This window comes from Beta vulgaris, chromosome 9, assembly GCF_026745355.1.
Source record: "Beta vulgaris subsp. vulgaris cultivar EL10 chromosome 9, EL10.2, whole genome shotgun sequence".
Taxonomy (NCBI): domain Eukaryota; kingdom Viridiplantae; phylum Streptophyta; class Magnoliopsida; order Caryophyllales; family Amaranthaceae; genus Beta; species Beta vulgaris.
In genome coordinates this window covers 52,677,251-52,701,202 of record NC_079210.1, presented here as the reverse complement: position 1 = coordinate 52,701,202, position 23,952 = coordinate 52,677,251, and the positions used below count along the sequence as shown (strand labels likewise).

The following is a 23,952-nucleotide window of genomic DNA, read 5'->3' as shown; positions in this document are numbered from 1 at the left end:
TATACGTAAAGACTTGTAGATTCACTTGCTATACATGTCCACAGGAAAACTAGCCTTACCGCCCTTACTCATGGAAATCAACACTTTCGTAGTCAAGCTCTGCTTGCTTAAGGAAACCTTACTAGATGGAAATTACAAATAGAAAACTTACTGAGAAATGATATAAATTTATTTGTCTGAGCTTAAACTTTGTCACATCACAGTATATATAGGTTTGAAATTTATTTTAGCGTATGCAACTCATCTCATGTTGAGCATTAGTAGCTCCAGGATCTTACTAGTATGGAATTATTACATAATGATGTGCTACAGACGCAAACTGTTTGGAGTTCAAATCTTAGGAGCAAGCTTGACGTTTTTATGGTTTTGCGGCGAACACATTGTTCACTATCTTCGCCCCCCGTGCCTTAGCCATGTAAAGCCCCATATGGTGCATAATCTCCTGCAACCAGAATAGTGTGGTTTAGATTAATTATACCGGGAATAGGGGAAGAATCAGCACCAATTGCTGCTGTTAAACTCGTTGTATTTATATGCAGCAGAGTAGATGTTTTTAAATGATTGAAGTATTATTATATCTAAACATTACCTGGGGATGAGCTAAACCATGTTTACTGGTTTGAGCAACTTCAACAGGGAAATCAAATGTGGCACAGCCATTAGAGTATAGCACCACATCCTGTAGAGGAGAGAGCAAGCCTCGAGTTTTTGCTGATAATGTTGAGCAGACGAAATCCAGCACGCATATATCTGTGCATACTCCGACTACCAACAGCTACAAGAACCAAAACACACAAGAATGAACTTACTGTCAGTCATATGGGGTTGTCATTCTGATATTGTTATGTACAGTCTCCATTTCTTAAACAATTGCACTAATTTGAGTTTTACACTATCCAATGCATAACTTTGATCATATTTTTACGTAAAAATTATGAAAAATCCATCTTCTCAAAGTACGCACTTATACTAACGTTTGTTTTTAACATATTAATAAGGTCAAGGTTAGTATATATAAATGGTGCAAAAGTTAAAATGTGGACGGTTAAAAAGACACGAAAAGGTATATTTCTAATCAATGAGATAATAGTGCTTACAGATTCAATCTTGTTGGCTTTCACCCAGTTCACAAAGACATTAGAGCCGTCATTTTGGATGGAACCTATGAATCCATCATAGCAGTCTTTGCGCCTAATGGTCACATTTGATTCTTCCTCTAGCCAACTCAGAGCTACAGCAGCAGGAACAGATACAGTTATACATAGGTTCATACTTCATAGGACACTTTAATAGTTCAAAAATCGAAATGGTTAAACTTTTGATGATAGGAGAATACATCATATCTGGAGGATATGGTGCTCCAGGTTCTCCCCCCCCCCCCAACCCCCCCTCTTCCCCCTTCCGGGATGTGGTTGCTATTGCGAAACAGCGAAACCATTTTTGTGGGCACTACAGAGGGTTTGAGGCTGTTATGGTTAACATCACTGTCATTGTAAGCTCATTATACCTTTACTATGGGAGGATGAAGTACTTCCTCCATTTCATAATACTCGCTACACTTTTCATTGTGGGAAGTTTCACATTACTTGCTACACTTTCTTTTTGGGATATAAACTCTCTCTATCTCTCTCCTCTCACATGAGTCCCTTATCCTTTTACTCTCTACCTCTCTCTTCTCCAAAAATTGTCTAGGAGTCCGTAAATTGAGAAGTGTAACGAGTAATATGAAACGGAGGAAGTAGTTATTTTTGATTTTTAAATATGTATAGAAAGCTACATAAGATTGTGGTGTAGATGAGTTTCGATCTAAAGTTGAGATGGAGGTGGGATTTGATTTTGTGCTACTCTTTCTTGTTCGAGAATTGTGTTGAACTTGTCTACTTATGACCATTATCTTCCATCACTTTGTTATTGTAAACGTTAATACACAATAATTTTATGAAACTATGGCCCTGTTTGGTGATTAGAGTTTAGAGTTTAGAGTTTAGAGGTTAGTGTTTAGAGTTTGTGGTTAGATGATTACTTTTTTGTTCAGAGGATTTGACTGCTGATTTAAATAATTGTTGTGTAAAGGTGTTTGGTAACACTTAGCTGATTGTTTAGAGTTTTGTACTTTTTAGATCATGTAAAATGACATTTATGGACATATGTTTTTTTTAAAAACAAATTTTACTATTGATTATATGGACAAAATAGTCATTTGTTTTTTCTCTCTCCAAAACTCTCATGAAAAAGCTCCTCTACCCCGCTTTTTCAAAAGAGAGTTTTGATCAGAGTTTTCGGTACAAAACTCTCTTTAATCCTCTCTCACCAAACACCCAAATTAGAGTTTTTACTGATCAAAACTCTAAACTCTCTCCAAACCTCTAAAACTCTCTCTAAAACTCTCTCTCCCAAACACCCCTATATATTTTCATACTTAATTTGTTACCAGAAATATATTCACATAATCATTCATGATAACTGATCAGAACTAGAAAAACGTTCTATATTGATGTCAAATATGACCTATTCGTTTACATTAACATAGATTTTATACTCTCTCTTTATATGACTACTCCCTGACTCCCATATTTTCCGATCAACAAATTAGACCGTATTAGTAAACGTTTCAAAAAAGTTGATATTCTAAAATATAATTGAAATAAACCCAACATCTTAGGTACTGACATTCATTTTTACAGTTCTATATACAAAAAAGTAAGGACTCGGGATCTGTTTGGTTGGGTGTAAAATATTTTCAATGTAAAATAATTTTCATAAAAAACAATTTGCAATAAAAAACGCAATTTCACAATTAATTAATGTTATCTGGTTCTATGTAAGAAAAATGATGAAACGAAAGAAAAATAAAAGCGAAAATAAGGAGATAGTAGGAGAAATGTGCGGAAGAGATAAGAAAAATGAAGGAAAACAGGTTTTTCTTCTAATGGTTTTCCATCATTGGGAGAACAATTTTACATTTAAGAAAAATGGTTTTACACTCATTTGCAAACCAAACAATGTAAAATTGAAAATAGATAGAAACAGTTTTCGAGGAAAATGTTTTATACCCTACCAACGAAGCCTATAGTGTAAAAGCGGTGCTATTACAAGAAGCGGATGGATCTGTCACAGAAGTTGAAAGAAAAACTAACCAGGAACAAGTTTTGATTCTTCTGAACCAGCCAAGCAGTGGGGAGGATATGGATACTCAGGTACATCAGGATGATGAGAATCAAGAAACGCCATTATTGGCCAGTTTTTCTCACTGAACAACTTTGCTAGCTTGTCTGCTTCTTTGATCATTTCTGAAATTTGCTTGTTATGTTCTGCAGGAGCCTGGAAAATACAGAATTCAATTTTTATATGTTCATGATAATATATTACTCCCTTCGCTTTCGAAAATTCTTTCTACTTCGACCAATTTTCTCACACAAAAAGAAATCCAAATACGAACAACAAAAGAAAACGGAAGGAGTATATGATATGCTCAAAGAGTCAAAGTATAATCAAATAATTACCAAAGGGCCAGCACCAACAGTGCAGAAGCCATTGATGATGTCTACAAGAACCAGACCATAACGAAGATTTTCACTTAGGTCTAAACATTCTTGCTCAAGAGGAAGCTGGTTCTTCAAATGATCTATTATTGGGGATGAAACCATTTTTTCTTTCTTTCCTTCACTTTTCTTGCTTATTTTGCGATATGATAGGTATGTTCTTAAGTAAGTGATAAATAGAGTGCTCACATAGATAAATAAGACAAGTGACTTAGTTTTTTGTTTACTTTAAGGTAATCTTGTCTAGCTTGGTCTTTTAATGCGGTAAGACTTTGATAAGACAAAACTTTAATCATAATTTTGCGTTTATTTAAGGGTTTTTTTGTCCCAAACTACCTTTAACTTTTATGTTTTTGCGAGAAACTACCTTATAAAAAAATTGTTGTCCCAAACTACCTTACTTTTACCATTTTATTGTTGACAACTACCTTAAGCCGATTTCCGACGTTGACTTTTGTTTTTTCCGCTTTTTTATTGTCACATTATATCACTTGACCTCTTCAAACTCTTTTTTTAATTTTCCCCACCCTAATTTCCTCATTTTCCGGTGTGCGCGCGCTCTCTCCCTCATATCTATGTGACACTTTGTACCACCAATCCACCATTAAATTCCTCTTCTACTTAAACTAAAATTGAAACAATCACCCTCCTCAATTCCCACAAGGGTAACTTTGTTTTTTCCACAATTTTGAACTGAAAAAATAAAAGTCAACGCCGGAAACCGACATAAGGTAGCTGTCAACAACAAAATTGTAAAGTAAGGTAGTTTAGGACAATAATTTTTTTATAAGGTAGTTTCTCGCAAAAACTTGAAAGTTAAAGGTAGTTTGGGACAAAAAATCCTTTATTTAATATTGTTACGTGAGATTTTGTTATATTTGTCTCAATTGTATATTTTTCTAAAAATTTAATTTTCATAATCTTTAGCTTATTACTTATATAAATTCAAAATATAAGAGTATATGCTAACAAGTAAACAAACTAAATTAATTTAATACTGATATAATCTAGTTCTAACATAAATAAGTAATATTCGAGCAAAAATTACCACCCACTCATCCAACCATGATTGATGAGTAGGTGAGATTTTGCTCGAATCCAATCATGATTGATGAGTGGGTGGTAATTTTTGTACAATTGTCAATTGATTATCCATAAAAAATAGCATATTTGACAAGTCTTTAACAACGAAAAGGGATGGAAAAATAGAAGAATGGGAAACAATTATTTTGTCTATAATAAGTTCAAATTTGAGGAAAAAGATAAGAAGTTTAAAATTACGAACGATGTTGCATATATGATTCAATTCTAAGTTTTGAATATTGTTTCTAAAGTTTAATTATTCAGTAGAATTGTTATATACACTGATTTAGTCATTTTTGCTTGTTTTGACATTATTTTGGCTTTTTTAGAATTTTCTTTATCAGCATAAAGATAATTTTGAGTGTACATTACATTCATGATATAAAAATTTTCCAAGTACTTTTTTAATTCATTAACCTCTTTAATTATGAGTAATGACGTGTATATAGTGATGAGTGTGATATGTTTGATAAATGAGAATTAGATGTTGTTGACTATTAGGCACTAATGAGTATCCTCCAAGACTTTTCTCCAAAAATAATAAAATCTATATCAAGAATTTAATTTAGTTATATGGTTTCTCACCATCTTAAGGAAATCTTTATAGTAAACCTGGGTGTACCATGCTCATGGTACACCCAATTCAAGGCTATTTTCGCCAAATGAGCAAAATGGGTAAATGAGCAAAATAAGCAAATGAGCAAATGAGTAAAATGAGCAAATGAGCAAGTATTTTTACTCAGTTAAGAAAATGAGCAAACACTTTTACTCAAATGAGCAATCTTTGTCATTTACTCATCATCATCTTCCTCACTTTCAGATCTGGAAATTTTATTTTTTTTTTACGAATTTTATATCTCCATTATTGGAAGATTTGGAAGGAGGAGAAAGAAGAATTGAAACAACAAAAACCGAACAACAACAACAACAGAACAATTGAACAAATGAGCAACGATTAGAACAACAACAACAACAGAACAAATGTGCAACAATGGCATCGTGAAACCCTAAACCCCCAATCATCATGGAAAATTTCTTAAAATTAAGAAAAATGGCGAAAGAAATTGGGGAAAAATCATGAGAGAGAAAACGAAGAAGAAGCAGGAGAAGAAGTGGATGTACTGGAATGAAAATAAATAATCGAAAAAACTCGCGTCGCCATTAATGAACAGTATTGAAACTGGAGAGCAGATGAAATGGAGGAGAGAGAATGAGATTGATGCGTTGATGATGATGATTAATACGAATTGCGGTGATAATCAACATCATGTTTCGAGGTTTCATGGAGATTCAGATGAAGAAATGGAGGAAAAAGATGATAATGGTGGTGAAAGTTGCCGGAAAGAACAAATTAGGAAATTGAAGTTTTACTTAATTACAAAAATGCCTCTGGGTGTACCATGAGTGGACTCCCATCTTAAGAATGACTTTGACCAATATTTTTCCACTTAGTGTGTTTTAAAATAATTGTAGAAAATTGCTCTCATGAACGAAAGTACTTTTATTAGACAAGTTGGTCGATAATAAAGAAAAAAGGAATGAAAAAAAAAACGCTTTATGCAATAAATTGGCACAAAAAAAAAATTGAAACATAATCATAACAGTCCATGCGTTTCACAAAAATCTTCCTATTTTCACATTGCTAATGCATGTTTTATATGATTCATATCTTAAATTATATATTAGTAAAACTTAAACTTGTTTGATATTTTATATATACTCATTTAGATGATTTAAACAAAATTTTGCATAATTATGTTTTTTTATATATATATATTGAATGTTTTTAAGAAGATTCTCTTTATTTATAAATAGCGTCAAATTTGCAAATGGAAAGATCTTATAAGGATGGAGGGAGTAGAAACAACCTATAATGATGCTCTAAAAGACCGAATCCCTAATAACTCGGTCAAATTAATGCAACAAAATTGAGTTTTACTCAAGCACTTATTGGACGAGAAACTCTTGGTAACAAACAGTTTGAGACTTCTTGAGACTCCAACAACCCAAAAAAAAAACAATATAATATAACGCCTACAACAAAAAAGTGAAGAAATAAAAAAAAAAACTCCTTATTGGATGGGCTTGGAGAATAGAGGCCTCATCAACATTTAATCCCTATTTTTTTTAATCAAAAATTCTCCACTTATTGCTAAAACATCCTACTTCTGAATGGGAAAGTTCACATGTCAGTATGTCACTAACTAGTTAATACTTTTAAGTACTTCCTCCGTTTCAATTTAGATGTTACACTTTTAAAATCACGGATTCTTAAACAATTTTTAGAGAGGAGAAAGATAGAGAAAGAAAACAAAAGGATCTCATATGATAGAAGAGAGCTAGAGAGAAATTATTACCAAAATAAAAGTGCAACATACTCGCAATTTGAAACTTTTTCAAATAAAAAGGTAATATCTAATTTAGAATGAATGGAGTATTAAAAAATATGCATATTTAGTAGAAAAAAATAGGAACACATTTAACAAAATTCTGTTACTAAACTAAGCAAGTAAGTAACTACTTAAAAAACGGCATAAACCCTTAAAAAAGGGCATAAACCCTCCACTATTTGGACTGAAAATGATTGGGTCCTTAACTATTACATCTTCCAGAACCCTATTTAATTCATCATCTTCCTTCATCAGCTGCATTAATAAATCTTCTTCTTTCACTAATCGTCTGCAAATTCGATCAATGGCTGACTCTGCTTTCAAGAAAATCCAGATTCAGCGAGAGAACACTGTATGTTATTTGCATCATTAATTTCCTTTTTATTCTACTTCTTCTTTGTTTTCCCGATAATTACATGATTTTTTTGTTTAAAAAAAGTATCTTCCTTTCTTTTGATTCTGTATGTTGTTAATTGATTTTTTGTGAATTTTTAGATAAAATTCCTGCATAATTTGGTTGAAAATTGAAATGGGATTCTCCTGTATAATTATAAATGATATTGGCTTTTTCCAGAGGTCAATTTTTGGGTGGTATTGACTCATTAAGGAGTTAATACGTTTATTTGATCCATTTTCTTAAAGTTATATTTGTTAATTGCTGGGATTTTGTTGAGCTAATTTTTTTTTCCATTGTTAATGTCTTAGGTTTTCTGGGTTTTTGGTAGGTTTCATAAAAATTATAGATTTTAGTGAGTTTCAGCTTTATACTAAAAATTCTATATTTGAAGAAATTTGGGTACTATCATGTCAATAATTACTAAGGAGATGTTTTTTTTTTGCCATTGAGTTGTTAAATAGTTGACTTTAAAGTATCTGAGCAGAAAAATTTATGAATAATTTGTCTTTGTGTTGTCTTATGAATTATTAGAGCTTTGATGCATATGTTGTTGGAAAAGACGATGCTCCCGGGATTGTTGTGCTTCAAGAATGGTGGGGTGTAGATTATGAAGTTAAAAACCATGCTGTAAAGATTTCTCAGCTGGAGCCTGGTTTTAAAGCACTTATTCCAGAGTAATTTCCTCTGATTTTTGTGGATTTTTAATCTATTGGATGAGATTTCGAGTGATCATATAAGCTTGATCTTCGTGCTTCGTTGTTGCAGCTTGTATCGTGGAAAGGTGGGTTTAGATGCTGCTGAGGCTCAGCACTTGATGGAAGGTCTGGATTGGGCAGGTGCTGTTAAGGATATTGAAGCTTCAGTCAACTGGCTTAAGGCTAATGGTTCACAAAAGGTGTGCTCTTGATGGACACGATTCTAGTCATTTTATATGGCTGTGCAAGAAAGTCTTGCTTTCGCCTGTCGTCATTGTTTGAGGATTTTATTGTTAGCTGACTAGCTCCATGATAATATAAAGATTCTGTTTGACTAATGATTTCTTTTTGTCAAAAATCATTTGTTAGGTTGGAGTAACTGGATACTGTATGGGAGGCGCGCTTTCGATTGCAAGTGCTGTCTTAGTTCCTGGAATTGATGCTGTCGTTGGCTTCTATGGGACTCCTTCACCAGAGCTTGCTGATTCTTCCCAGGCTAAAGCTCCGGTCCAGGCTCATTTTGGGGAATCCGATAACATTGCTGGGTTTTCAGATGTGGCAGTAAGTCACTTCTCCAATTATTCTCCTCTCTACCGCACCCATCCCCAATATAAATGAAAAATGACTACATTGGAACAAGAAGAAAAAGTTTGTACATCTTTTAGGCTCCTATTAGTTAGTTAAATTGTTGGGTTATCTTAGATTGGGGGTACACTATGGAGACGATTGGACTGCTTGACGAAAATCAATTGATGCTCGCTCGGGATTTTTTACTCAAGCAATGTTTGATAGAGTTATTATGGCTCTCATGCTATCTAGGATACTTTTCTTTTCTTTAAAAAAGACCCAGGGCTAACTACTTGACAGTCAGAGAAGGGGGGTGGGGATGGTGAAAGTCATCTAATAAGAATACAGGAGTTACATCAAGGGTCGCATCAAGAGTTGCACAGTCGTTGCTGTGTGATCTTATATAGTGATGATAAATTTGTAAACATTTGTAAATGCTAAAGTATGAGTAAATAAAAAGGATATGTAAGTTTGTAGTTTGTCAGCTGTTCAGATGGACTGTACTCTGTAGAATGTGGATCACCCGCTCTGTGAGACTGTGGCCCTGGAAACTACTTCACATAATGGCTTGTTAAGTAAAGACCAGGTGAAATACTTCAATGTAGCGACTTCTACCTGATATAGTATCCTTCATTTAGTTATAGGTTCTAGAATCGCATTCTGGTGTTTTATTTGTTAAATTCATTCACGAATATATCCTTTGTTGGATTACCCAATAGACGAATAGAAAACAGAATATATTATACGTAAATTCATGGTGATAGCCTTGTAAAGTAGAGACTTGTGACTATTAGCTGAATGGTATTTGATTGTGAAGCCTAACACCATACTTGTGATCCAACTGTTGTTGCCAGAAAAATATTGAATGCTATGGTCCAGTTTTGCATAATGAAGGACCTTTGACTTTGGAGTTGATTATATATGGCATCTGGATTCCACGCATTCATAGCTTTGTTTTTCAACAGTAAGATGGTTTATTAGCATCCTCAAGGAGTCTGTGAACATTAGGCTGTCGGAAGGTTTAGGTTATAGAGGACAGAAATGAATAAGTTGCTTTAGTATTATTATTCTTATTTTTCCAGAAAATGGATCAACAAGTAAATGATTATATGTATAAGCCCCTTGTAACTATATCTAATATCTCTACATCATGGTTTTGAGCATCGTAAAAGATGCTGAGAAGTTGAAGATTTTCTTTGTGGTATTAGGAGTTGATATGTATAACCAGGTTTACTTTTAAGCGCATTAAGGAACTCATATGAGTGAGTTGAAGTTATTCATTGGCTACTTCCAGCTTTTCATTTGGAATTAATGGTCGTCTCTTCTATATGTACTAGTTGATGCTTGATAGTAAGGTGAAGCAACAAATTTAGTTTTCTTTGCCTATTGTTGGACATGAGCTAGTTTTGTTTTGTCATTTAACACGTGAACCTAAGTGCCCTTTGTTGGGTTTGACAATATTAAGTAATTTTTGTATGTTTTTAGTCTACTTGCTGTCATTTGATTGGGAGCAGACAATTTTATGTCTCATGAAATCTAGGGATGACTAGATCCAAATTCCCCCATTTTCTGAAACACAAGACCGAGAATATGCAGCCTTTTGTTTTCTTTTTGCCAAAGAAACAAAATTATTCTTTTTTCCCTTGTCAAGAAGTGTAAGTGCATTTATGGTTCAGTTTGGTAGAACGTAAAACATTTTTCTGGGAAACTGTCTTCCTCTATTTTCAATTTTACATAGTTTGGTTTGCAAAGGAGTGTAAAACCATTTTCCCTATTAGTAAAATGCTCTCCTAATGATGGAAAACCATTTTCCTTTTAAAATGAAGGGAAAACTATTTTTCTTGCTTTTCCTTATCTCTATTGACACTCCTCTCACTATCTCCTTTCATTTTCCTTTCATTTCATCATTTTTCTTACATGGAACCAAACAACAGAAAACTAATTTTCGATTTGTATTTTCCATTGAAAATTGTTTTCCATGAAAACCATTTTACACTGAAGATGTTCCACCCAACCAAACGTAGCCTATATGTCAACCACACGACCAGTTAGTAAGTAATAGCCATGTAAGGTTTGAATGCATTAGTGAATGGAGGTCTGAGTAATGTAGTTGAAGACTTTCTGATTACAATATTTGATGACATGATTTCTCTTGTTTGCAGGCTGCCAAAAATTTGGAGGAAAAGTTGAAGTTATCTAGTGTGCCACATGAGGTATACATCTATCCAGGAAGTGGACATGCTTTCATGAACATGTCTCCAGAAGGAATCGAGAGGAGGAAGGCCATGGGAATGAATGATGTAAATGAAGCTAACGTTCAGCTTGCATGGTCTCGTTTCCAGTCGTGGATGGCTAGTTACTTATCTTAAGCAAATCGGCCTCCCTTATTACTACTGCCTTTTGAGACTTGCCTTATGTGCCAACTCTTCAAAATAATGTGTATGTATCCTGTGAGTGTGGCTGTTATGTTGGATCAAAATAACAGATAGTATGTATCTTGTGGGTGCTACTGCAAATTTTTAGCTAAGCCTGGTATAGTGGTATTACCTCTTTCAATGTATGCTCCGGCACGTGCGTACACACGCCGCATGTAAGCCGCACGATTAGGGTATGTGTCACACAGCTTTCGGACGTCTGATAATGAGGAAAGTAGATGTTTTTATGCTCTCATTTCATTTTCAAATGAACTGCAATTAGCAATATAGTACAGGTTAGAAAAGATATACCAGAGGAAGTTCTTAATGTTGTAGGACGTCACGGTCTTATTCATTTGAAAGGAGAATTAGTTTTGTCAAACTAAGAGCTCTAAGCTTTATTAGGCTTGATGAGATATCTTCACTTTTTCCACCGTGTGTATTATGTTTCTTACATAATTGCCAAGCATGGTATAATATAGTTGGTTAGAAATTCACCTTATAATCTTGAGTATTAAGGACACAAGGTAGAATTTTCCTACAACGATGTATTTGCAAAAACAAAAACTAGAAATCTAAGGTTGGGGTTAGTTAGGGCCATCGCTTTCTATTGTTTTACCCATTGTCAAAAAAAAAAAAAAAAAAAAAAAAGATTAACTCGTATTAAAGATTTAGGGGTACCCATTTAAGTAAAATTTGATGTATATAAGTAGAATTTGATAAAATTTCCTTTTTTTTTTTTAGTATGTTGATCAATAAGCATGGGGAGATAATAGTTATCTTAGACATTTTCACTTATATGGTCAAATCTGTCACTCAAAAATTAGATAAACTCAATGAAAATTTTAGCCAAAACTTATAGTTGTATGATACGCTAAATTATTACTTCTTCTGATTTTGTTTTTTTTTACAATTTGCTTTTCGCTTTGTCGAGATACTTCTTTGAATGTTAATCGTGTATAAGTAAAAATTATAAATTTTTTTGGAATCCTCGTGTTGAGACAAATCTAACAAGATCCTAGTTGACTATATTCTTCTTACATCATGATGCGATATAACTTAACGAAGTTGGTTACTGAATACTGTCAAAAAGCAAATGGTGCAATTAAATAAACAGACAAAGTATTCCCTTAATCTCTTTAACATCAATAAACCAACCTTTTCCAACTAATCAAAAAGAGAACATATTCTACCACCTTAATCAAACACTAATCTTCAACCATAAACCTTTCCCTTTACTTTGGAGCCCACACTCTTTTGCCACCAAAACACCAACAAAAACTCCAGAAATCACAAAACCCAAAAAAACTATGGCACCTCAACTTCCTTCTTCCTCACCCCAAAACCCAGAACTAAGAAAAGACATAATCAACAACAAATGGGTCAATTTCTCTCCAGCAAGATCTAAACGTCCTTCTGATTTCAAATCAAAATCCCCTGTATCCGACCCAAATCAAAAACAGTCTCAAGAATGCCCATTTTGTATTGGGCATGAACATGAATGTGCACCCGAGATTTTCCGGGTCATGGATGACCCGAATTCTCCTTCAAAGTGGAGAATTCGGGTCATCCAAAATCTTTATCCTGCTCTTAGCAGAGATATTGAACCCCAAAATACGGGTTTGGATAACCCGGATTGTGGGGTTGTTGCCGGGTTTGGGTTTCATGATGTGGTGATTGAAACATCTACTCACCCGGTTCATTTGTTTGATCTTTCTGGGTATGGAGTTGGGGAGGTTTTGATGGCTTATAAAAAGAGAGTGCTTCAAATTGCTTCTTTTGATGCCATCAAATATATTCAGGTTTTTTTTTCATTACTTGTACTTACTTACTCCGTTCTTTATTAATTGTAATATTTTGGAATTTTACACTGTTTGCACACAATTCTGTCACCATCAATTGTGATTTTTATTTTTTAAGTACGGAAAAATATGGTCAGGTGGAGCCTTGTTGGATTCGTCTCGATATATAATTTCAGTGTATAATATTTTATAATGCCTTTGCTTCTTTTGAGTTCCATGACATAATGGTACTTTGGTCTTTGGTTGTATGATAGGGCTTGATATGATTGGTTTGAAGAGTTGTGCATGTTTGATTGACTGTATGAGTGTATGTAAGGCTGTTTTTCATCATTGTACTTTGTAGGATGTTCAAAATTGGTGTACTGAGATAAATAAAATCTGGGGTTCATGTGTAAAAATGGAATCTTGTTAAATTTGTAAAAGGTGATAAGTGGGGAGGTAATTCATGTTGAAGAAAGCAATGAATTTGACTCAATTATTTTGTTTGATATTTATAGAAATATTATTTTTTCCAATGGGAATTCATAAAAAGACCTTGCCTAATTCTAGAAAGGGGCTTTTGCTAGGAAATTGTGGGATGTCTGGATTAGGCTCCTTTTCTAAGACCAGCATGATACAAATTGTTTTTTGAATAACTATCCACCTATTGTAGATGGATGGGATTAGGCTCCTTTTTTTAGTTTATAAGTGTTTAATCATTGGATATGAAGAGATAAGCTTGGTAGGCATTGTCGAAACGGGTTGATGATATGGGTAAATTCTGGTTTGCAGATTCTTCTGGTTGTTAATCTGAATTTTTTCCACTTGGCTGTAACCTTTATAGTTGTCCTCAATGTGTGTTCGGGTTCGTGTATGTTTGTTCAACACAGGTATGTGTCTGAGTGTGGAACTTGGCTGTTTTTAGAAATGAACTCCCCTGTATTTGATCCAAAATTTAGTGTTTAGTGTCAATATTCATGTCGAATGTCAGTAACTTAAAATTGGTACTTGATGTGGATTGAAGAGTTTGAGTAACATAGGTTGTTCTACATCCCCTTATGATATGATGGGGAACTTCCGTACCCCTTTCTCTTGCTGAAGCCTACCACTTGTTGCCATGTAGGTGTTCAAAAACCACGGAGCTTCAGCTGGAGCATCAATGAGTCATTCTCATAGTCAGATCATAGCTCTTCCAATCGTTCCTCCTGCAATATCTACTCGCCTTGCGGCAATGAAAGAGTATTTTGAGCAGACAGGAAATTGTGTTCTATGTGAAAAGCCACCAAAGGAGCTTCTCATCCATGAATCAAGACACTTCATTTCAGTTGTTCCATTTGCTGCGAGTTATGCCTTTGAGATTTGGATTATCCCGCGGTATCACTCTGCCCATTTCCACGATATAGACAAGGAAAAGGTGAAAATTGTTGCTCCTCTTCCCTTAGAATTGATAAATGTTGATTTTCATTCTGTAGTGAATGTCTTTTTTAGCCAAGAAAAAAGTTTACATTGTTTTATATTGCATTAAAGAAAATTCTACATTTTTACATCAAGATTTTGTATCAAAGGAGAAGCAATGATGACCAGTGATCATAAATAGCTTAGCCATTATCAAAGAGTGAAGTTGTGGCTGAACCATAGCACCCAGCAATAGCAAATAGTGGTCTGAAGGTGGCTCGTGCTCTTGGGTTATCGCAGACCCGTTAGCTAATTGGCTTCAGTGGAGAGTATCTATCTGCTATGGATAAAAAGAGAGAAAAATAAAAGTTGGGTCTAAATCCTGTTCTTTGATGTGATTAATTAGTTTGAGGCTAGAAACATTGTTGCCCAGATTCTTCATTTCAAATCAAATTTGCATGTGGCACAGGATATAAGTTGTACATTTCGAATGTCATCAGAAACACCATGCCAGCCCCCCATACTTGTGCTGGAGTTTACATTATTATGAGAGTAGTTTTGCACAAGATATAGGGACTCATTTCATCTTCGGTGCCATTGCTGGAGTGATGGGAGATGCCTTGACTTGAAAAGCATAGGAATTCAATCATCATACTGTGCAATATGTTTAATAGAGATAACAGGATTCACATATCTTCTTGTTTAATATAACAGGATTCACATATCTTCTTGTTTAATGTGTAACCATGCTTCGTTAGCAGATCCACAAGCATATAGGCCTTGTTTGGCAATCAACTCTCAGGTGGTTCACTTGAAGTTATATTTTAGCTGCTTGTAATTAGACTATTGGTTGTTTCAGTGAACTTTTTACTTGAAATTTGACATTGACAGTAACCCATATACTGTCCGGATTTCACATAACCACCTTTTCCATGCCAAATTGTCATTTCCGTACAATTCTTGATGTACGCAACAGTTTTTTTGACGTTGTTTGATGACCTTCGTGCAGGCAAACGACCTTGGTGGATTGCTCAAACTTATGCTGAAAAAGATGGGTTTGCAATTAAACAACCCACCATTTAACTTTATGATTCACACAGCTCCCGTTCGCATAGACGATGCTCATTTGAGCTGCAGTCATTGGTATCTACAGATAGTCCCTCAGTTAACTGTGTTAGCTGGATTTGAAGTTGCAACTGGATGTCACATTAATCCGGTATTCCCTGAAAATGCTGCAAAGATATTGAGGGAAGTAAATGTTGAAGATACTGAGGAGATATGTAGAGAAGATAGTGAAAGAAGTTAAGGTTTATTGTTGAGATGTGAACTTAAGGCCAAAAGAGACGAGAGATATCCATTTGTTTTTCTCCAGTAAGATAATAACAACAATATCAGAGCCTTGTCCAAAATGCAATTTTTGGGGGTTTAGACTAACATACACAGATACACTCATACTTCATTTATTTGTACTTACCCCTTGTGGATTAGGCACGCTATATAAGCAAGAGATTAGAGACGATAAAATATAATTGAAAAAAAACCTTAATATACTCTACAATTGGTCTGGTGAGAGACTGCCTATTTTTAATTTAAAATTAGGCACGGTCGCCCAATATTAAGAAGAGAATGTCACATTTTTTTTATTTTGTGACTAGTTTAATCTATTTAGGGACCACTGTAATCTATTTTGTGATCAGTTTAATCGATTCAGTAATGATATTTTTTAACCCATTTAGTGACTAGTTTAATCCATTTGGTGACTAGTTTAATCCGTTTCGTAAGACTATCGAGTTATTTTTTGAAATTGTATGTTGTAGTTCAAGAATCAAGTAAAAAAAAAGGAGAAGAGAAGGAATACCTAGAATAGTGTTAGGTTAAAGTAAAATGGGATGGACTTGTTAGAAAGATTCATATTAGGTTCGTCTAATTTTATGTTAAAATTAGACCGTCTATTCTAATAATTTGTGTATACCCTAAGTCTTCTCCTCTACTGGTAATTTATTATCTTACTTAATCTGTTCATTTATCTTCTCTAATCTCTTCTTAATTTGCATGTCCAATTCACATGATGCAAGTCAAATAAGAATGGAGAAAAGTATACTTTTATCCCATGAATAAATGTTAATGTAGGTGTATATATATAGCCATAATTTACTTCACAATTGACCTGTTGCCACTTGCCAGACTATATAATCCATAGTATGGTGCACGGCTGCACGCCACATTCGCAATCGCACGTAATCGTTGATTTTTGGATGACCTAATGCATGATGTCTTTTGAAATATGATGAGTAATTAATAATTTGATATTCAAACATCCTATTTTCTTCTAACACATACTTCTAGTTCTAGTACCATTTCTTTGTCCAAATGCGTTTGATCACTGGAACTTTTTGACAGAATTGGGGCCAAACCAAACCACATTTTTCTTTTGTGCAAAAAAAAAAAAAAAAAACCATTGTTTTTGCTGATGATAGAAGAGAATTGCAGATTGATAAACTCGCATAAAATGAAAAGACGAACACAATTGAGATATATTATTGGAAAATGATCATAATTTATATAATACACAGTTTTCAAAAAGAATTTTAAAGTTGGGGGTGGAGAGTGTTGGAGTTTATAGTTCGTATCCAAACACAATAGTGATCCGAAATTACAACCATATTGATAGAGTATGAATCTATTCTTGGAGTCTCAACCATCAGTTTAAGCTTTTGGTTGAGTTGGTCCTTTGATATGGTACCAATTACCAAAGTAGAGAGCCAGCGTGACAAAAAAATCACAGGTTCGAATTTCAACCAACCCTTATTTGTGTAAATCTATTCTTGTATATCCCATAAAGCATAGGAAATAGTAATCATATGTTTATTTGAATTATTTTATAATAATTTGATGATAAAAGAGAGTGATCATATTTTATATCCCATTTCGATCATTATATTCCTCAGATGTTATTGATCACACTTGTTTGTTCATGATCTCCAATATCTTGAATTACGTATTAGAAAAAAATTATATATTTTACCCAACTCATTCAAAATGATAATAACTCGAAATTTATATTAATAAGAATTAACAATCAAAATTTTCAACCTCTGACCACAAAAGCAAAGTGAAACTTAAGAAAAAAACAGAGCTAATACTTCCAAATGTATTTACATATTTGCTCTTAATGATCATGAGAATGGAGAACTTATATGGTTCTTATCAATCAAAAGATAGAACCTTATGCAGCTCATCTAAAGGGGGTAACTCCTTCAACAACCTATCCATTTCCTTGTACGACAAATTTCGAGTCAGGAACGAATAACTACCACCACCTTTACTCATCATATTATCTTGAAAGTTGTTATTCTGTTCACGACGATCGAGCACGAATTGACCTTCTGGTGTCTCAGGACTATGGCTCATCCTCGCTAACCTCGATAATTGAGGCCGAGTGTTGTTCTTCTCATTGCTTACTTTCATCACCCATGAAGAAGAAGGTGAATCCGCAATTGTTGAGTCTTTACCAGTGAGATTTTGAACCACAGACTTGAAACTACAAGCATCAGTTTCTACGTACTGTGTTTTTATATGCACAACTTTCATAGGTTGCCTTGACCTTGATCTTATACTAGACATAATAATTTGTGTATAGAAAGAAAGTATATGATTTGGGAAAAAATCAATCAATGCTTATTTATGTTCTTGGGAAATCGTTTTAATAATTTGATGATTCATTTTTATAGTAGTAGAATGATGTAGGGTTAAGTGAATATGATTGGCTAAGAGTAAGTTGGATAAAGTGGACCGTTAGCAGTCTATTAAGACCAAAAACTTTGAGATAAATTCAACATTGGACAATTTGTTCAATTTTATTTATTTATTTATTTATTTATTTTCATTTTTTTAATTGTTGAATTTGGTCAAACTAATTTGGTAGGAAGGTTCTTAATTACTCTATGCTTCAAAGAGAACCATATGATTAAATTCTCCAAGATTAAAGATATTTGTGCTTTTTATTTAAAAGCCAAAATAGACCTTTTTTCTATGTTCCAAGTATTTATGATTGCATAAGGAGGAAAGAAGAGAAGTAGGGACTACTACTAACACAAGTGAAGCCAAATTTAAGGTGGGGAAGATGAATGTCTCAACCACATGCAAAGAAAAAGGGGTAAACTTGAAGGAACAATCATGCACAAGGACAAAAGACATTTTTGTTAGTAAATTGGAATTTTTCAAGTTTTTAATTGATACTCCCTTCATTTTATAATATCGGTTTTTAATTTGATAATTAAATGTTGCCTTCTCATTATAAAATATAATCTTTGTTATTGGCGGTCTTAGGATTATGTATAACTAAATATGCTTTTCTAAGTGGTATCAAGCTGAAGATGAATGGTTATTCAAGTGTCTTTTGGTTAACTAGATGTATGGTATACTTATAACCCAATTAGTAAAAGATAATATATATATGGTGGAAATTACATCGAGCTTATGGTTTACATGTAATTTTGCAAAAATGAAAATAAAATAAAGAGTAATTCCTTGGTACTATTTCTTATTCTTTTAATAGTGATTTTGTGTATCCTTCGGGAAAAAAAAGTGATTTTAACTGATGATTAACATTTTATATATTTTTTGAAAAAGCATGTGCAGAAAAGTTGTATTAAAATAAAAATATAGAAGTATATGAGACTTTAGTTATAAGTATATGAAGTATTTAAATTGACCTTTATGGACTCGAGGACATGTTATATTATTATTAGAATGTACTTCATGATATCGACTTGAGATTAGGAGTTTCTCGTGATAGCAAATGAAATGCCCATCCTAGCCATTGCTACTGTTTCAGACTCTAATACAACATTTCTTATGTGTTTAGGAATTTACGAGTAAATATTATTCTCTACAAGGTCGTAGCCAGCAAGGTTTTGCTTTGGTGCAAGAATGTATTCCTATCCAAAAGGTCTCTACTTGATTGAAGTCTCCATCCTATACAAAGAGCACTTTGTTCTCCTCAACTTTTCAATGTGCGATACTAAGATCTGAACCCAATCCCAATTAGACATAACCCTAAAACTTTTTTTCCTTTACTTTCAAGGTACAAACTTCCTCCGTTCTTTTTTCTATTCAACAAGGAAAAACTTTGTTTACATACTGAATAATCTAGTCACTAGTGATAGACATTAATAACGAGTGAAGTTCAACTTAGCAAAATAGTTATTTTTTAATTGTCTAATTCTAATGGGTAGTCTACCTAGTGGATAGATGTAGTAATCTCCTGATTAACTAGACTAGGAGAGAATAAATCCTTAATAACGTAAAAGCAACCTCATGAGGCAAGATGAGTAATTAATGATGGTTCTAGTAAAATGAAGTAAGAGAATATTGTCAACTCAAATTGTTTTTTTCACGTCGCAATAGATGTATAACTACTCAAAATAGTAATTGTTGCAATAATAAAAAAAAAGGACGAGAGGTAGAAGATATCCATATAGGTGGCCATGGGTCGAGTAAGCACGTGGCCCAGTCCGTTTGGGCTCGATCTGATTCGCTAGTTTGAGGCCCAACTCGTTGTCTGCTACATGGGCAATGGGCCTGCCACGGCCAAGAAATTTTATTTCTGGCCCGACCCGACACAAGTCCGCCTATATGGTCAATGGGTCAAACGTCCCTTTTTTTGTTTTTTAGTCTAAAACTGCTGAGCATCAAAAAAAAAAAAAACATAAAACACGGATCAGGTATGCAAGTGGCACGATTCCAGTCCGGTCCGTGGACAGAATCTGAAAATTTGAGGCCCGCCCACTATTTACGATCCCGACCCGACATTTGCCTAAGCTCGCGAGCCAAGCCTGTAAATAGGCCCGACACGACCCATGCCCACGTGTAGATATCCATAATGCTCCCAACATGGATCTTTACAATTTACATTGACCCAAAAAGAACAGATAGAATAATATGCATAGGTCGGTTTGGTACCTCACTTGCAGATAAAGTTGCAGGAGTGAACAGGAGAAACTAATGAATGTACAAAATTAAGACCAAAACATTGATCTCTTATGCCAATTTCCGTAACTTAAATGCCAAACTCAATGCTTTCATCCACCATATCCATTCAATCGACCTCATTCTTGCTACAAAAACCCCATTTTTTCCCGCCAAAACCCACCCAATTTTCTCTACCCACCAAAAATTTCAACCAAAAAATGTCAACTTTTGGTGGAATTTCAGTGAATGCTCAATTTAGTAGTGATAATGAATCAAAGACGTTAATTGACTTTGTGGGTAAGGGAGGAATTGATGTGGGTGATGATATGGTGATCTTAATGGATCATTTACAATATGCTTGTAAGAAAATTGCTACTCTTGTTGCTTCTCCCTTTAATTCCAATCTTGCAAAATTTGTGGAAGGTTCTGGAAACAGTTCTGGGTCTGATAGAGATGCTCCTAAGCCCCTTGATATTGTCTCGGTATGATTTATATGTTTAATTAGTTGTTGGTAATGTACCAAATATTTTATCTTTGATTTTTGTTCTAATGTTTACTTTTCTGCTTGATGATGATGAATTATTGATTTAGTTTATTTCATTAGCACTAAACACTTTTGCAGAGCTTGAATGGTGTTGTTATGCAGTTGAATTTGTTGAGATTTGAGATTACTATGTTTTTTAAAAGGTCTTTAGCAAAGATAGCTTTATATAGTGATTCTGTTTTGTTGCTTGTTGATTGAAGACTTATGTAGTTGCCACCTTGATGGCTTGATCCGCTGTGGAGTAAGCTTGTCGAATTTCGCAAAGATGTGTGTAATTGTGTATCATGTCATCCCCATGGTATATATCTTGAGTAAAGATGGAATTGAGATCATAGGGGAGTAAGATTAGTGTTAGAAGTTGCAGGAATTTAGTCACTGATATCTATTAGACCCGTAGTGGAGTAAGTTGTAAGAGGCTTGGCGATTGCGAGGACTTATTTTTAATCCTTTTCTGGCTTTGCATTTGTGTCTTGCCTTAATGTTAGGTCATGCTCAAAATCATAATGTTGCTTAACTAAAATTGGCATTGTTACCACTAACCAGCTTGTTTTTGGCTGTAATTTCTCTCATCAATGCGCATATAAAATAGACATGTGTATGTATGAAAGTTCGAGTTGGTTTCATTATGGAGATCATGTATTCATTGGAGGTATTACTTTTTGAACTTGTCTATAAGGACTGTCATTGCTGCACACTTTTTTTTATAGCGAATTAGAGACTCTAGACAAATTTATCTTGAATACGTACAATATTCGACCTGTCAACTTTCTCAGCTTGAGATGAGTACAAGTGTGATTTTGCTTTGTCTTATCGGAGCACTGTGTTTGGATATTGCAACATTGTAGGACATTTTGGTTTTAGAACTTCTATTATTAGAGGGTTAACCTTTTGGGATGTTGTTAATAGTAATATTAGATATGTAAGTGATTGAAAATATAGAAACTTGGTGGCTCATCTGCTGAAAATGTAGTGAGAATTAACTTTGAACTAGTAAACGTGGAACTCTGAGATCTCAATACTGCGTTCTTGCAGTTTCAAATGATATCCTGCTGGATCCTTCCCCTTTAGAAGCTTAAAAGATGGTAGGTCGCAGTATCTGCCAGTTGTTGGAGTGACCTAGTGAGCATTATTTCTCATCTGTAGGATGATGATTGAATAAGTTTAATGATTACTTTAGTCAAATAGATCGTAATTTCTGATCAAACCATCTGCTATGCAGAATGAGATTATATTGTCCTCCCTTCAAAGATCTGGAAAAGTAGCTGTTGTGGCTTCAGAAGAGAATGATGCTCCAGTTTGTTTGATTGATGATGGTCCATTTGTGGTGGTTACAGATCCTCTTGATGGTTCGCGAAATATTGATGCATCAATTCCCACAGGAACAATTTTTGGCATTTACAATCGTCTTAAGGAGCTAGATCACCTTCCCCGTGATGAGATGGCTTCATTAAATTCACTTCAAAGTGGTAGCCGGCTTGTTGCTGCTGGCTATGTCCTGTATTCATCAGCCACAATTTTCTCTGTCACTTTTGGCTCAGGAGTACATGCATTTACCCTGGATCGTTCTACAGGAGATTTTATCCTCACACATCCTAGTATCACAATTCCACCTCGAGGTATGCGCAATGCTAAAAGCCTAAAATCATGTGATAAATAAGGGTGTGTTCTCTTCACCTGTAATTTGTTGAACTGAACTTATTGGACGTGAATTGGTCAGCCTGATTGGACCTTGTGTTTATACCTGAATGGACGTGATCAGCCCCAAAACATATTTTTTAAGGTGGAGATTGTGCACCCTAAATAAGCCATGGAAACAACCTAAATAAGTCATGGAAACAGGATGGACGTGATGCTTGTATTCATAATAATTGAATGGTTTTTTGTGTGCTTATTAGACAGTTTGCTTATCTAATCAAGCTAAATAAGCAGTTCATTAGCTATTAGGTGAATTAAGTGCTTTTGTTGCAGACAGAACATTTGCTTTCACTTTCTCTGCTATTTCACTTTGAAAAAAAGTGCACATGATTAAATAGGACTTATTGTCTGCTCGTGATGGCTGCTTATCCTCTCAGGTCAGATCTATTCCGTAAATGATGCTCGATACTTTGATTGGCCGGAAGGTTTGAGGCAGTATATCGATACTGTCAGACAAGGAAAAGGGAAATACCCAAAGAAATATTCAGCGCGATATATATGCTCACTGGTCGCTGATTTTCACAGGACTTTACTTTATGGTGGAATAGCAATGAATCCAAGGGACCATCTTCGACTTGTTTATGAAGCAAACCCTCTTAGCTTTGTTGCAGAACAAGCCGGGGGAAAAGGTTCTGATGGTAAGAGTAGGATTCTTTCAATTCAGCCTTCTAAACTACACCAGAGACTGCCTCTTTTCTTAGGAAGTCCGGAAGATATTGAAGAATTAGAGAGTTTTGAAGATATTCAACAGAAAGTTAATCCAGGCTATGAAGTATGATGGATAGTACCTGTCTGTAATATTGGTGTGGCCCAATATATTGGTACATATACTTTCTTTTTACATTTTCTGTGCAGAATAAAATTGTTTTCTTGTAACTATGTTGCTTAAGTTCTTTGTGTTCTAATTGGCTGGTATAGTGGTATGTGCCTAAGAATTATGGTGTGACTGATTTTAAACACGGGAAAATGGTGAAAGTGTACAAGTTTTTGGTACCTAAGTGTAGAAAATCAAAGTATCATCAAGTCTGGTGTTATGCAATTCCTCAAAAAAAATAAAATGGTGTCATGCAAGACTTGTAGACTACTAATTGTAAGAGTGAGTGTAAATGGAGGATGTCTTATTGTTGGACAATTTGCGAGAGTTTAAGTTTGGGGTAGGTCGACTTGACTTGCTAACATTTGGAGTTGAGCTTGAATTGAGCTTACTTGAATCAAGTTTGGACTGATTGTTGACTAAGTTGATTTCAAGTAGTTCGAAAGTTGTCTTGTATAGTGATTGAAGAGAGACGATAAATGATAGAGATGCTGGAAGCGTATGAAAATCTTATTAATTTAAGAGTCAAGTTTTGATTGAGTTTTGGCTGAGTTGATCTTCAGTAGTTCGAAATTTGCTTGTATATAACATTTGAAGAGAGACAAGAAGTGATAGTTACAAAAAAAGGTTAAATGCATTTTGCATTTAATTGGTGTGGGGGT

General features: G+C 34.4%; 5 protein-coding genes across 5 annotated transcripts; 3 read left to right on the top strand and 2 right to left on the bottom strand.

Moving 5' to 3' along the window:
• Window positions 1-132: 132 nt before the first annotated feature.
• Window positions 133-4,919, bottom strand: LOC104904728 (hypothetical protein). Its single transcript, XM_010693090.4, has 6 exons — window positions 4,906-4,919; window positions 3,504-3,768; window positions 3,138-3,321; window positions 1,098-1,231; window positions 590-775; window positions 133-442 (listed from the first exon to the last, which is right to left on the bottom strand). The coding sequence occupies exons 1-6, from the start codon at window positions 4,917-4,919 to the stop codon at window positions 359-361; spliced, it is 867 nt and encodes a 288-aa protein (XP_010691392.3). The 3' UTR covers window positions 133-358.
• A 2,238-nt stretch (window positions 4,920-7,157) lies between these two features.
• Window positions 7,158-11,344, top strand: LOC104904727 (uncharacterized). The gene is made up of 5 exons (XM_010693089.4): window positions 7,158-7,367; window positions 7,944-8,086; window positions 8,178-8,307; window positions 8,477-8,668; window positions 10,837-11,344. The coding sequence occupies exons 1-5, from the start codon at window positions 7,206-7,208 to the stop codon at window positions 11,041-11,043; spliced, it is 834 nt and encodes a 277-aa protein (XP_010691391.1). The 5' UTR covers window positions 7,158-7,205; the 3' UTR covers window positions 11,044-11,344.
• An 856-nt stretch (window positions 11,345-12,200) lies between these two features.
• On the top strand, window positions 12,201-17,919 carry LOC104904726 (ADP-glucose phosphorylase). Its single transcript, XM_010693088.4, has 3 exons — window positions 12,201-12,890; window positions 13,993-14,283; window positions 15,274-17,919. Exons 1-3 carry the CDS (start codon window positions 12,399-12,401, stop codon window positions 15,568-15,570), a joined length of 1,080 nt encoding a protein of 359 aa, XP_010691390.1. The 5' UTR covers window positions 12,201-12,398; the 3' UTR covers window positions 15,571-17,919.
• On the bottom strand, window positions 17,305-17,981 carry LOC104904725 (hypothetical protein). The gene has a single exon (XM_010693087.4). The coding sequence runs from the start codon at window positions 17,886-17,888 to the stop codon at window positions 17,472-17,474; it is 417 nt and encodes a 138-aa protein (XP_010691389.3). The 5' UTR covers window positions 17,889-17,981; the 3' UTR covers window positions 17,305-17,471.
• A 2,211-nt stretch (window positions 17,982-20,192) lies between these two features.
• LOC104904724 (fructose-1,6-bisphosphatase, chloroplastic) lies at window positions 20,193-23,352 on the top strand. The gene is made up of 3 exons (XM_010693085.3): window positions 20,193-20,719; window positions 22,001-22,397; window positions 22,854-23,352. Exons 1-3 carry the CDS (start codon window positions 20,330-20,332, stop codon window positions 23,252-23,254), a joined length of 1,188 nt encoding a protein of 395 aa, XP_010691387.1. The 5' UTR covers window positions 20,193-20,329; the 3' UTR covers window positions 23,255-23,352.
• Window positions 23,353-23,952: the final 600 nt, after the last annotated feature.